The sequence below is a fragment of the Halichoerus grypus genome, chromosome 9 (assembly GCF_964656455.1).
Source record: "Halichoerus grypus chromosome 9, mHalGry1.hap1.1, whole genome shotgun sequence".
Classification (NCBI taxonomy): Eukaryota; Metazoa; Chordata; class Mammalia; order Carnivora; family Phocidae; genus Halichoerus; species Halichoerus grypus.
Genome location: NC_135720.1, coordinates 121798777 through 121813289, shown reverse-complemented (window position 1 = coordinate 121813289; position 14513 = coordinate 121798777). Strand labels below are relative to the sequence as shown.

At 50.5% G+C, this 14513-nt stretch overlaps 1 protein-coding gene across 4 annotated transcripts in view; it reads left to right on the top strand.

The window, feature by feature from the left end:
* Positions 1 to 14513, top strand: part of PXDC1 (PX domain containing 1) — a 28825-nt gene that overhangs the window by 3495 nt on the left and 10817 nt on the right. For all 4 annotated transcript variants that reach the window (XM_078055639.1, XM_036081484.2, XM_036081483.2 and 1 more), the window contains exons 2-3: positions 11586 to 11677; positions 12464 to 12581. In XM_078055639.1, the coding sequence (XP_077911765.1) occupies positions 11586 to 11677; positions 12464 to 12581 (210 nt within the window). The remainder of the gene's footprint in view (positions 1 to 11585; positions 11678 to 12463; positions 12582 to 14513) is intronic.

Below are 14513 nucleotides of genomic sequence, written 5' to 3'. Positions count from 1 at the left end.
GCGGATGCATGTGTTGTATGGGAAATGTCAGGTTTCCTCAGTGTAATTCCCCATCAGATTCCCTCGCTTGAAATTTATTGAAATCCTCCTGGGCTGGGTTAGATTTGTGCCCTCTACTTTTATTAACAAGCTTTGTGAGCAGGTCTGGGTTTCGGAGCTCGTGCTGCAACAAGCTGGTAGCTCTTATAAATGTCTGACTGAACACCCTCACGGGGCATGAAAGCCTGAGCCCCCACTGGCATTTTTGGGGTTTTTTTAAAATTTAATTTAATTTTATTATATTATGTTAATCACCAGACATTACATCATTAGTTTTTGATGCAGTGTTCCACGCTTCCTTGTTTGCATATAACACCCAGTGCTCCATGCAGAACGTGCCCTCCTTAATGCCCATCACCAGGCTAACCTGTCCCCCCACCCCCTCCTCTCTAGAACCCTCAGTTTGTTTCTTGGAGCCCATAGTCTCTCATGGTTCATCTCCCCCTCCGATTTTAAAGGGTTGCTGAGCCCTTTTTCTTAGTCCCTCAAGTCTTGCAGTGGGGGAGGGTGTTTATGTGGAGAGAATGTGCTTTTCTTTCCCTTTGGCACACACACTGTGGTGTTAGGCTCGGGGACCGTCCATGGCCTTGAATGTTTCACAGTGACGCACGTCTAAAGGTGCTTCGGGCCCTGCACGAGTGGGGGGACCTCGCTCACTCACTTACCTTCCTGGCCTTCTCTTGGGCAAGGCTGACCTCAGGACTCGCCTGCTTCTGTCCTCCTCCATCCTTTTCTCTTAGAGTCCTGGCTTCCCACCTCACCCTCTTCTTCCTCTGGATCTGAGGTACTCACCCATCCTTTCTGGTGCCCCAACCCAAAGAGATGGAGATAGCTGCTTCCTGTGGATATTATCTCTGAGTGACCAAGGGGTTCCTTTTGGTTTTTCTACACCCTACACCAGTGGGGCTGAGTCTTGAACCAGAATTCCCTCCGCATAATACTTACGTGGTCTGGGTTTCCTGACCGTGGTCAGGGTCTCCTGCCTGTTCCGTCTCTTACATCTGAGAAGGTTTACACATTAAAACATAAACATGCAGACTCTCTGACTGACTGTTTGGGGCTCTTTGACTATTTTGATTTTTTTTTTTTTTTAATAGCACCAATTTCAGGCCTTGTGAAGTCTGAGCCATCCTGGTCACCACTCCAGCAAGAGATCCTATTTCCCAAGTAGTCAGGTGATCTTTGACTCTTGATTACTGTGAAATCCAACATTTTGGTTTCATATTCATTCTTGCAGTGAGTATCTGCTGGGTGCTTGCTATGTACCAGGCATCGTTCTAGGTGGTGGAGACACGGCAGTGATCAAAAGAGACCCCCCAAAAATTCCTGCCCTCGTGATTCTCATATTGTGGTTGGGAGAAATCCAAACATAAACAAAGATAAATAAATCATATGTTAGATAGTGATAAACATTCAGAAGGAAAAAAGGAAGCAAGGAAAGGGGCTATGACTTCTAGGGGGAGGAGTTAACTTTCAGATGAGGTTCTCCAGAAAGTCTCAAAGGAAGTGACCTTTGAGTCCAGACCTGAAGGAAGGAAGGGAACAAGCCACTTTGTCAATACCTAGGGAAGCAAGCATTCTAGGCAGCACAAGAGCAAGAGCAAAGGCCCTGAGGCCAGCATAGGACTGGTGGCTTCCAGGAGGGAGGAGGGGGAGGCCATCATGGCTGGAGCGGGGAGAAGGATGTGGAGAGTAGGTGATCAGGGAGGAGGGAGTGGGCAGATCTGAGCTGCTGTGCTGAGAAAGACTGGAGGGGGACGCGGCGGAGGCAGTGAGATGGGGGACAGGTGCAGCAGAGCAGGTGCGAGAAGTGGTCAAACACTGATGTGTCTGACAGGGAGAGGCAGGAGATTTCCTGAGGGACCCGATGTGGGAGTAAAGGAGGGTCAGGGCCTGCTACAGCTTTCAGCCTGAGAAGTGGAACTTGCCGTTCACTGGGAGGGGTGGAGGAGCCTGCAGGAGGGCTGGTGGAGGGCCCCAGCTTGAATGTGGTATTTTAGCATTTTCTCCAAGTAAGGTCGGGTCATTGAGGGCCTGGGTGTGGTGCTAGCGTCCAGGTCCATGTTCACCTTTATCACCAAGGACATTAATCTACCTGCATACACGTAAATGGTGTGGTCTTAGATTTGAGATTCTGAGGACCGGAGTTAAGGCATCCAGGAGAGAACCAGAAAGGGCTGGATGCAGATTTGCTTGCCCAGCTCCCACAGCCCAGACCATGCTCCCAGGCCCTGAGCCTGCCCACTTATTCTCACATGGACTGCAGGGGAGAAGCTCTGTTCCTGCCTGCTGGGTGTGGCTCTACCCTTTGCCTCCGACACTGCTCCCCATCCCCCAGCCCCTGCATTGCTTCACTTTAGGGCATCCTGCCCCTTCGGACAGGGGTAGCTTTCACTTCCCACGGGGATTTGGGGATTTCTGATTCACAGATGTATTTTTGAAGCTCTTCTAGATCCGTGGTGCGTGCGCTTTTCCCAGGCCCCGGGGGCAGCATGCCGTCCCAGTCCAACAACCCCCTGTCCGCCCCCACTTAGCCTGCTCTCCTCTCTCTGCCTTCTGTTTTATCTTGCTTCCCCAATGTGCACCGGGCTTTGTTGCCATTTCCTTTCCTGGTGCTCCGGGGCCCTCTCCTTTTTCTGCAAGTGGCCACAAGGCTGAATTGGTTCTTGGTCCTGTGATCTCATCCCATCAGATCTCGGACTGTGCCGGGGGACCCCAGGTGACCCGACCTCACCTCTCAGCTAGAGAAGGAGCCAGCCAGAAACTGACACAGGTGGTTAGGTGGCTTGCTTCTAGGTCACGGTTACTTTCCACCAAATTCCGGGGGAGAAACTTGGCCTGCTTCTCGAGCCTCCTGGTGGCCTCCTGGCTGCCCTCGGGCTGGCCTGCAGGGACACGGGTCCCCTTCCCTTCTAAAACAAGTCTGGGCCTCATGTGTCTCTGCTGTTTCTACAAACACTTTTCCAAAAGGCGAAGGATGTTCCTGTGTGGTGAAGAGTCAAGGAGAGGGTAGATCTGAATGCCAGTGGAAGGTGACAGCACCTCGCAAGTGAAATAATGGGGATTTGATCAGTTTGCCACTTCTCAGCGAAGCTCAGCATGGAGTGCGGTGGGATTCGGGACAGGGAGGACAGGCTGGTAGTGAGTATGAGCCCCACATGCATTTGCCCCGTGTGGCCTCACGGTAGACTCCGCTGCCCTGGGCCCCCTCGTGCCGTCCTGGGGAGGGAGTGCGGAAATAGTAAACTGAGGAGCGCGTCTGGACCGGTGGTTGGTGTTGCTGGTCCCCTGAAGTCCCTTTTTATTGGTATTTGTGTTCACTTTTACTTTCTTGGGTGACACTAGGTATCCACTGGACACTTTTGGTTGTCATCACTACAAAATAGTCCCCATGTCCTGGAACAGGCTGAGAAGCTCCCAGGATGACCTGATCTGCATCCTCTCCTTGAGGGGCGGGGGTGGGGGGGCGACGCAGGGCCGAGGGGCTGTACACCATTCTCTGCTGGCCGGACTGTGGCCTCTCTTCAGTGATAACAGCACAGACCCACGTGCTGGATGATGCGATTCTCCGGACAGACACCTCCAGGCTGCCCTCCTCACCCGCCCCCCCAAATCGAGTCATGACCGTGAACGGAGCCACCTAGCTCTGTGGCTAATTTATACTGGCAAGCTTTCGTATTTGTTGTAAGAACAAAACATCTTAATCACGCTTTGCCGATACGTAACTTAGAATCAGCAGGAAAAATCTGATGAGCAGTAATTGGACAGAGGGTAGAGAGGGAGGAGGGAAGGAATAACATGTGATTAAAACTTTTACATAGAGTATCTTAATCCCAGCAGAAGCCCATCCTGCTTCCTGCGGGAGAAAATCCTCCAGGCCCTGCAAGACTGGGGACTCACCTGGGGACACCGGGGCCAGGTGGGAGGGGTCAGGGTCGTAGTGGCTCCCCTGGGGATATCTCACGGTCCCCGTGTGGGAGGCTCAGGCTGAGTGTGGAAGGCTCTGGAAGCACACAGAGGCCTGCTCTGTCCTCTGCTACTGTGCAGTGACTTCAGGCCGTCGCTTAGCTCCCCAAGTCCCGGGTGCCTGATTGATGAAATCGCATGATGATATCCCAGCAGGGCTGCTGGAGGGCCCAAGCGCTGACAGCCACAGAACCGGGCTGGACACCTGAGACCTGAGAGCTGCGGGCTTTGGACTCAGCACGGGTCCCTAGAGCTTCTGCGCTTTGCTCTCGGACACACAGCATCCTCACCGAGAGTCGTCCAGATGGGCGAGTGTGGGTCTAGCGCCCCACCTGCTGCTCCTGACCGCATCCTCTCCCCGGGGAACCCCCCCACCCCATCCTCGGGTCCCTAGGAGGCAGGAATGGTGACAGCCCCTGCCCAGGTTAAAAGAGGGAGCCCACAAAGGGGGCCACTACCGTTACATACCTCAGTGGGACCCCTGCGGACGAGGCCTGTGGCTTTGCCGATCCAGAAACTAGAATTTGGTGCTTGGCAGGGGTCAGGTTTGGGGACTGTGCTCCAGGGGGCAATTTCACAAGGCAGAGATTACTGTGGAAGCTTAGGGTGACTATATATATATTACTCGAAGAAATACAACTGCCATGTGGGTAGAGTTCCTGTGAGCAGAGCCTACATGGGAAGCCAAGACGCCCCAGTGCCCACTGTGGGTAAACCCCTTAATGTAGTTTGTCAGGCCTCCTTAGGGCCTCCACACTTCCTGACCCCACTCCCTGCTCCTCTCCTCCCTCCCTGGGCCCCTGTATCTGCTCACCCTTCAGACCTCTGACCCTGGCGAGGGTGGTCCCCCTGCTGTGAGTCTTCCTGGCCCCCCAGGTGACACCCTGCTCTTTGTGGTCAGTGTTTGCCCTGGCTAGCAGGAAAGCTCTTGGGGAGCCCGGGGTCCATCTGTCTTTCCAGCCCCGTCCCCCCCGCCACGCGATAGGGTGCCCGGCACCGAGTGGGAGCCACTGGGTAGTTTAGGATGAGTGGGTGAATGCGTGCTTCCTGTTTTGCAAGCCTAGCAGGCGATGGTGTGCCCTAAATACCTTTGATGTTCCAGGACAGACTAGCTGCGGGAGTGGCTTCTAAATGCATTAAGTGGGAAGTTCAGTAAGGGAATTGTGCTTTTATTGGGAGAGGATAATGAAGAGGCGCAGGAAAGGAGGGAGTGGGGAAGGGCAGTATGTTGGAGTCTGGCACTCTTTCTCTCCTGCTGATTAAAGAACACATCATTCAAGGGGGCACCTCCTAGGTGCAGGAAGAAGCAGAGAAAGGAGGATCTTCTCCTCTGAGCCCCTTCTTGGATCCTCTGGGAAGTGCTGTTTCTTCTCTGCCTCTTCTATGTCTTCCTGCTCTTTTCTCTGCCCTGCTTTTCATTCTCGGAAAGATGCAGAGGAGAAATTAATACCCAGCAGCTCCCACCTGTTACAGCTGGGCGTGAGCATAGCCAAAGTGGGCAACCTAATGCAGGGAGGGTAGGAGGGTGAGCCTCGCCGGGAGCGAGGGGGAACGGGCTTTCTGTCCTTCCAGAAATGCTACGTGACACCCCACACATGGAACGGGGAGACCTGCCTAGAGTAGAGGAACCACGGGCTCCCTGGGAGTTAGGACTCCCACTGGGACACTTAAGTGTGCACTGAAGAACCAGCTCCCTTATGCTCTCAAGAACATCATTTCTTACTTTCCACTTCTTGAATGTCGGCTACCTATTTAGAAAACAGTACTTAGGAAATCAGCATTGATAATTTCCCTAGAAGATTTAAAATATTTCTAAAATTCTTATTACGGGCCACCTTTAAAGAATACCTATTTCTTATGCATGCAAGATGACCCTGCATTCCTCGCCTCACTGGAGCCATCTGCCTTGCTGTACGGTGTGCTGATGGACACATTTATTAAATGGAGAAGGAAATCTTTAAACCTAATTTATTATTTGACTCAATTTGAAAGTTCGCTTTACAGAAAATTTCCCTAGGGCACTATTGTGTGAGTCTCCTCTAAGAGATGTGTTCTTGGGGGTAATGGGCACTTCTTAATGTGCTTTGAAAAGGACATTCTTCCGTACCAATTGATCCAAGAGGCACCTTGTCTTTATTTCAGGAATGATGGCAGAAGGCACTCAGGTTAGATTCCGACCTCCAGAGTCCAGCCGTGGAGGAAGCCTGGCACAGTTACCAGAGGTGTTCATCCCAAAGCCTCCACTTACTGAAAATGTGGGACTTTGGACCCAGGGTTTCTGAGGTTAGGAAACTGGTTTATTTAAGTTTGTTCTCACTGATAAGTCTTTGTGCTGACTCCAGCATGTTCAGTTTCGGTTCCAAGAATAAGTCAGGTGTTTGTGTTTGCATAAAGAAGGTAATCCTGGGGGCACCTGGGTGGCTCAGTAAGTTAAGCATCTGCCTTCAGCTCAGGTCATGATCCCAGGGTCCTGGGATTGAGCCCCATGTCTGGCTCCCTGCTCAGCAGGGAGTCTGCTTCTCCCTCTCCTTCTGCCGCTCCCCCTGCTTGAGCTCCCTCTCTCTGTCAAATAAATAAATAATCTTTAAAAAGAAAATAAAAAAGCTAATTCTGAAAATGACAGAATCACATTTTAGTTTCTCAATTTTCAATGCTAAAGTAGTTTAGAAAGAAAGGGCGGGCACCCTGGCTGCTCTAGGCTGATTTTTGGCCCCCAAATATATTTAAATCAGCACACCGTAATTGGTATGTAATCATGTGTTATCTGTCTTTCGGATTCAAATCTTTACTTGTTTGAGGCTAATCTGGTTAAAATTTCCACATCACAAACTGGGTAGAGTGAAATTTTACAAATGGAGGTTATATTAGTGATTATGCTTTATCAGAAATTAGAAAAATTTCCAGGGGCTGTGAAGTCTTCTGAGTCTACGTCTACGCTAAACCCAGTTGGTTCCACAGAGTGCTAGCACTCCCTGCTGGCTACTTCTGGAATGACAGTCTCATAACCAATAGATGCGCTAGTTTTTCTGTTCAACTGTGCAGCATCACAACCATTTGCCAGCCTACAGTTTTTGTTATTACCATCACAGATAGGAAAACGGAGTCAGACAAGATCCCCACACAATTCTCATTCCATCCGCAATATTTGGAACATAAAAGCCAAAAGTATTTATTGTATTTAAGCCTATTTTTGAAAATAAGTTTTAAAAGTATTATTTACTGTAAACAGTTCCTATTTGGAGAAGCTTTACCAGCCATTAAAAACCAAAGCTGTTGGGTCACAAAGGAAAAAGACAGCAGGTAGGGTAGAAGGAAACCCCAGTACGTATAATCTGTTTGGGGTAGCAGTCCTTCGTGAGCTCGGTTCTTGCCACCTGCCCCTGAAAAGTAATACAATGTCCCACATGCATGTTCTGTTCGCAACTTCACCTTTCAGCGCTGTCACGTTTTGAGAATTTATAATCATTTCGGGTCTTGCCGTAGGTGTCTAAATTTTCCACCCATTATGAAACCGAGAAGTCTGAAGGAAGGAACCCCTGTGCATATGAAATTTTAAAATGAAGATTTAGTTCATATTTGCACTGTGGCCATTGTGGGTTTGTCTTTCTTAAAAATATTTTCCTAACACATGTAAGGTAGCCATCTTTTGATGGGAGGCACTTTTAAAACCATTGAGAAGGGTGATGTCCGGGGCCCCAGAGTGAAGGGAAAGGCTAGGCTGCGGGGAGCCACTTGGAGGGTAGTGATTCTTTCATGCCCGTGTGTGGGGTGTTGGGGGGCTAGCTGCGCTCTGAGCTCTGGTTGGTGGTGGGCTGAGGTATCTGTTGCTGTTAGGCGGGTTTCACAGCGTTCAGCTGGATCCATCATTTCCTGAATCCCTCTGCCTTTGATTAGCTGAGGCCCCTGCTGGGGAAGAGGCCAGTGCTGGTTGTCGCCCGGTGGATGCCTTTCCTTAGAGAAAGGAGGACAGCATCGTAAGGAAGCTGATCCACATTGTCAGCTTGATTGTCACCCGGGAAGCCAGGATGGAGAAGCAAATGATAAAGTATGACCCAGCTAAAAAGCAGTCACCTGTCATTTCTGTTCTTTCAGTGAGGGATTCCGGCATCTTCCTTTGCCTGGTTAAATTTCCAGAGCCTCCTTTTGTTTGGGGGCATGTTTACATTTCCAAGGAGTACCATCTGGCTGGCGTTCAGGAACATAAAGACAGGCCAAAGGAAGCGGTATGGTTCTGCACACTTCCACAAATAAAATCAAGCCGGCATGGCTGATGACTGACACACGATGCCACTTGGCTGTCAGGCCTGTGACCTCGAGCTTGTTGGCAGCAGGTTCTGGTGGGAGGCTGGCTGAGCATGGTGCTGAGAAGCACGAGTTAGGGTTACTGTCCTACGGGGCAAGGTGGAGCACACCCGCGGAAATCACTAATGTTCGACTTCTGTGCCCTCTTCTGCAACTTTAATCAATCAACAAACAGCCAGTAAACATCGAAACCCCTGCATGAGTCAGGCCCTGTGCTGGCTGCCAATAACAGTGAGAGGAACAGAGGCACCTGCTCCCCTCAGGTTTGCACACGGTGGGCTTGGGGAGACCCGCGGGCCCAGGAGCAGTCACAATGCTGAGCAGTGAATACTGCAGAGGTCAGGAAAGTTCTCTGGGAGACCAGAGGCAGCTCGAGTTCCCTCTTCGAATGTGCGGAAGGCTTCACAGAACAGATGGCATGCGCCCAGCCCTTAAGGGATGGGTGCGATGCTCCCACCTGTGAGCCTGGAGGGGTGGGGAGGGCAGGGGGTTGTGTTTGGGTACTGCGGACCTTTGAGGTTGGCAGAAGGGTATGGGGAGTCTCAGGGCACAGAGCTGGTTATAAGGTGGGCTGGGGTCGATCAGGGAGGGTACTTCTAGCCTTTTTATACTTCGTTCTGGAAAATAGAATATCCTACCAGGAAGATAGGGCTGCCAGATAAAATACAGAACACCAAGTTAAGTTTGCATTTCAGATAAACGGTGAATAATTTGGGGCGCCTGGGTGGCTCAGTTGGTTAAGCAACTGCCTTCGGCTCAGGTCATGATCCTGGAGTCCCGAGATCGAGTCCCGCATCGGGCTCCCTGCTCGGCGGGGGGTCTGCTTCTCCCTCTGACCCTCTTCCCTCTTGTGCTCTCTGTCTCTCATTCTCTCTCTCAAATAAATAAATAAAATATTAAAAAAAAAAAACAGTGAATAATTTTTTAATAGAAGTCTATCCGTACTATTGCATTATTCACTGCTTATCTGATATTCATATTTAACTTGGTGTCCTGTTTTATTTGCTAAATCAAGCCATCCTAAAAAAAAAAAAAGATCAATATAGAGCAGAATGTATTTATCTGACTCTATATATTGAGGTTATAAACCCAACTGTGGGCTGAACATTAGTTAAATCAAAGATGTATCCAAAAATATGTCACTAAGGCAAAAATGCAAGAATTATAAATCTACTAGCTTAAGATTGTTCAATTATGATTTATATCCTATAAAATGGGTATACATATGCTGCATGCATTGATCATCTAAGAGGCTAATCTTCCTCCAGATGTACCTACAGAATATAAAAGTACAACCACCGTGTCATCAACTTGATTCATTTAAAACTTGTATTCTAGAGGTAATGAAAGTTGAACTTGAATAATAGTTTTGTTCGTCCTAGAATAAAGAAGCGTTCGGTGGGGACGATTTATTTAATTGTCCTCTCTTTAAAAACAATTTTCCAGAGGGTTTTGCATTGGGCATCTTTCCTGTGTAGACTCCCTTGTAGCAAGCAGAAGATGAAAGCATTTTTGTGCAAAGCATGCACGCACGCGTGTGTGTGTGTGTGTGTGTGTGTGTGTGTGTGTGTGTATTTCCAAGCAAGGAATTCAGGGCCTGGGGAAGAAGCATCCTGAGCATCTGGCACTCTTTCCTTTCTTTTCTCTGCTCTCCAGAATGTGCAGGGGGGTGTGGTGGGGCCTGGTAACCCAAGGAAGAGGGGAGAAGGTAGAGAAGGCCCGGTCCCTTTCTCCGGTGACTGCTGGGGTGTGTGCCTGGGCCATGTGGACAGAGGCCCCAGGTTGCTCAGCAGGTGAGCCACGGCCCAGCCAGCCGCCTTGGGCTCCTGCCCCCTGACCAGCTGCTGGCTGGCCACCTGGCCCGCGGACAGGCCCAGACAAGCCCCTCTGACACCCGAGGCGGTCTGTGCTTTTAGGAAGTTGGGAGACCATTCCTGGCCTTGGCCGGGACTCAGGCTGCTTGAAGGATCCCCCCGCGACAACGCGGGCGTTCAGACGTGTCCTCGCCCTGTGTTTGGGGCTGCCCCTGGTTCCAGGGACTGTGTTCAATCATGTAGTTTAGGAAATTAACTCGATGACTTCTGTAGGCTCAGTCGATGAATTGCCTAAAAACCAAGCCTTTCTCCTGCAAAACCAAACCAAGCCAGAACTGAGAACCTTAGACTCAGCAACTGATCATAGTTCTGGGATGACCCCAGCGCCTGGTTTGGTCGTGGCTCGTGGGGATCGTCATGCTGGGTGGCATGAAGTATGGACAAGAGGCCAGTGTCCTGGGGAATGTCATTCCCGCATCCCTAGGACGCTGATGTGTAGAAACCGAAACGAGGAGACCCGGGTTCTTTCCTGCTCACGGGAGACGGAAGCACACCCAGGGCTCCAGGCCACCAGCTGTCGTAGTTTGCAAACAAAAGTCTCTCCTTCCCAACAGCCACTCGGGCCCCTGTTATGTGTAACGAGGGTAGATGTTCAGATTCCTGAAATACTGTGAGTCATACCCACTTTGGTTCTTTTTCTGGGTGAAGATCTGACTTTCCCCCTTCCAAACCCAAGCATTTAAATGACTCGTCTAAAAATGGGCTCCATTTACATATGCTCTGTGGTGAGGTGAGCTGAGGCTAGCTGAGCAAGCCCTTCCACCGTGTGGGTGTGGGCCACCTCCCCAGCTTGTCCAGGCTGTTCACGGGGCTGGCCCAGACTGTCCCATTCAGAGGGGACTTTGATCCCTGGCTTATACCTGCCTTCCCCACTCATTCCACTGTCCCCAGCCTGCCAGACTTCTCCTTTTGTGTGTGGGGGGGCATCATCCACCCTAGCACACATGTAAATCATTCACTGGGTCACTGAAACTTAAAATGAGGTTGAGAGGGGCGCCTGGGTGGCTCAGTCGATAAGCGTCTGCCTTCGGCTCAAGTCATGATCCCAGGGTCCTGGGATCGAGCCCCGCATCGGGCTCTCTGCTCAGCGGGAAGTCTGCTTCTCCCTCTCCCACTCCCCCTGCTTGTGTTCCCTCTCTCGCTGTGTCTCTCTCTGTCACATAAATAAATAAAATCTTTAAAAAATAAAAAAAAATTAAAAAAAATGAGGTTGAGAGCAGGGCTTTCAGAGTAGGGCTGAATAAATACTCCCAGACATCTTAGGTGGAGGGGGAACACTGGGCCGTGGCCTCCTTGTCATGGGGATATCTGTTGTTCTATATTTAGTTTAGGAGCACATTTCCTGGTCTGGGTTTTGTTTTTGTTTTTGTTTTTTTGACTTTAGGCTTTCTGTCTCAATTCTAGGACTGGTGGCCATAAAGGATGCCCACGATATAGAGACCAGGCTTAATGAGGTGGAGAAGTTGCTAAAGACCATCATAAGCATGCCGTGCAAAGTAAGTACGATCTGCTCAGGGCTAGGGGTGGGAGCTCGGAACACATCCTGCCAGCTTCCAGATAACCAATGCACTTGCTCACTTACTTGCTTGCTCCCTCCCTGGACGTATCAGGCCACGGGGAGGGGCAGATACAACCAGGGGAAAGGAAGACTTTTGTGGGCTCTTTCAGCTCCATTGTTTTCTCCTTGGTAAGAAGTGGAAGTAAGGGGCCAAGGAGGTGCTGAGTAGGAAGAGACATGGTCCATTCACTGCCATGGTCTTTGCTTTCTTGCCTCCGCTTTGAAAGCCCACCGGTCTTGCAGAGGGTGTTTTGGAAGAGGGTGTATGGGAGCCAAGGAGAGTGTTAGCATCCACATTGGCAGATGGCCTTTAAATGAAGTTGGCAAGCTTTGTGTGGAGTGGTGGTTAAGACCCTGGGTGGACTTGGGGCCCACTTCACTCCCGTGGGGTCCATTTCCTCCTCTGCAAATGGGGAAAGTCAGTACACTCATAGTTTATCAAATGGTGAAGGGACAAGTGTGCAAAACCCTGGCATATACCAAGGGCTCAGAAAATCTCACCATTGCTTCCATTCACCCCATCCTGTCTGTCCCTGGGGCCTTGCATCTTTGCCACGTGGCAACATTAGTAAGTGAAACGTGGGCCATGACTGCAGCCTCATCAGTGTGGCCCCCCTGAGCCACACTGTCCTGCCGAGTATCTGAACAGTGCAGGGGCGTTCGCCTCACACGAGGTCACCTCCAGGGAGGATTCAAGTTTAGTCATTAACGCACTTATTCTCAGTATTCCAGGTCAGAAGTTGTGCTCACCTTCTTTGAAAGATCTCCTTTGGATCAGGTGTTAAAAAATGACAACGTACATAAAATTCAACCCAGCTTTCAGAGTCCGGTGAAAATATCAGGTAAGAGCTACAGGGAAGGCGTGGGGAGGCCAGGTCCTGCCGTGGATGGCCGTGGTTTTCCGGAAGCCCTCCCAGTTCACTGGGCACACCTTCTACCCTTGGGATCCAGAAAGAGGATCCAAAAGAATGATAAGAGTGGGTGGAGGCTGTTACCTGATTTTCATGAAACAGTGTTTTCCGCCCACCGACCTACAGTTTACACTTCTCCAATATCCAAAGGGAGTAACTCGGTATATCAATTGGAACTTTCTTAAGAAACAGTGTCATGATGAACACATTAATGAGGCATTGGGAAGTGAACGACTGCAATCAGGAGTCTAGCCTGCTGAAATAAGATCGTTCACATAATGTGGCAGTGAATTTGGTTTTAGGGCACCCAGGACAGAAAGGGGAGCACACAGTTTAGATGTCAATAGCGTTGACACCCGACCACGCCTTCGAGCACCAAAGAGGCGAATGTCAGCAGCAGTAAGAGCGAATGTCAGCTGAGAGGAGCTGCCGGCCGGCTCACCTATGGGGTGAATGGAAGGGGGGGGTGCGGAATGCTGGGACTTCTCCCTGTTTGGTAGCTTTCTGGATCTGGGTTGCACGTGTTGTTAGAGCACTAGACTTTTATTTTTGCATTACTGTTTTGGTGAAGGCTACTGTGCATTTGTGGGGAAGAGAGCTCCATCCCAGAGTCTTAGACACGGGGCTCCCCCAGGCAATGGACAGTCAGCTTGGTTGGGCCAAAGAGGTGGCATGTGAGTGGGGTCATGCAGGAGTGTGGCTGGTGGAAAGGGAGGAAAGGCAGCTGTAAGAGGAGATAGAGCTTGGCGCAAGGGGAGATCCTGCAGAAGATATTGATCTGAAGGAAGGAGAGGAAGAGGGATTCTGCGTCCAGCATTCTGTTTCCAAATCGAGGAGGGAGGAGAGCAGAAGGAGCAACGCAGGAGGAAGACCCCAGAAGTTGATGAAGAACAGTCAGGAGATGAGAGTGCATCTGAGCCCAGAGCTGTCTCCCAAGAAGGCATTGGGGGTTCACAGTGATGGGGAGACAGAGGACAAATTGGGATGGTGGTGGCGGATGTCTTCGGTAGAAAAGTGTCCTTACTGAGCTGTGTGCCACAGCAGGGATGAGATTCCTAATTGTGTGTGGGGGATGGGTGGAGAGGGTGGGCAAGTTCGGGGACCTGAATGGAAATTGCATTAGGACATGGCTGTGTGTGTGCAGGATGGCTGGCAGGCCTAGGTTTGTTGGGATCTGCTACTTTTGATGTCTATCCAGCATAGCTTCCTGTGTGTTCTTAGGAAGAAGAGCAGGGGTGTTTGGGCATCCCTCCTTAACTGGCACCTAGTATCCAGAACCTTCTTCATAGGAGAAATGGCAGTCATTTATCCTGCTTGGGTGTCTATGGACCCCAGTCTTAAAGGGCACAGCGAGGGTTCTGGGACACCAATTGTCACTCCTGGTGGGTTTTATGTGCTGTCACCTAGAGCCTGGGCAAGTCTCTCTTCTTTTGTCTCGAGCAGAAGAGTCCCAGCACTGTGTCTCCGTTTTGCTTTCTTTCTTTCTGTTTTGAGCCAATAGGAGAGCAAAGAGCACCAGAACTCTTTCAGGGCCAGGAGCTGGACACTTGCTTCCTGTTGACCCCGAAGGCCCCAAGCACGAGAGGGACAGACTCGGGCTGCGTGGAGTTGCTTCTCATTAATTCCTGGAGGCCAGCAACCTGGGAACACTCCCAGCCCTCTGTCTGCTGTCCTATTTTTACCTGTGACAGAGATAAACGCATGACCCACGTTTATCCTAAAGGGCTGAAAATAATGAGGTGAAATTTAACAGGGATAATTGTAGTCTCCCATGTGAGGCTTTACCCCCATTCTCTGGGTCTTTTTGTGAGGACTGAGGACAGGTTTTAGCTTGCAGGGACACTGCTGTGGGGGGGGGGGGGT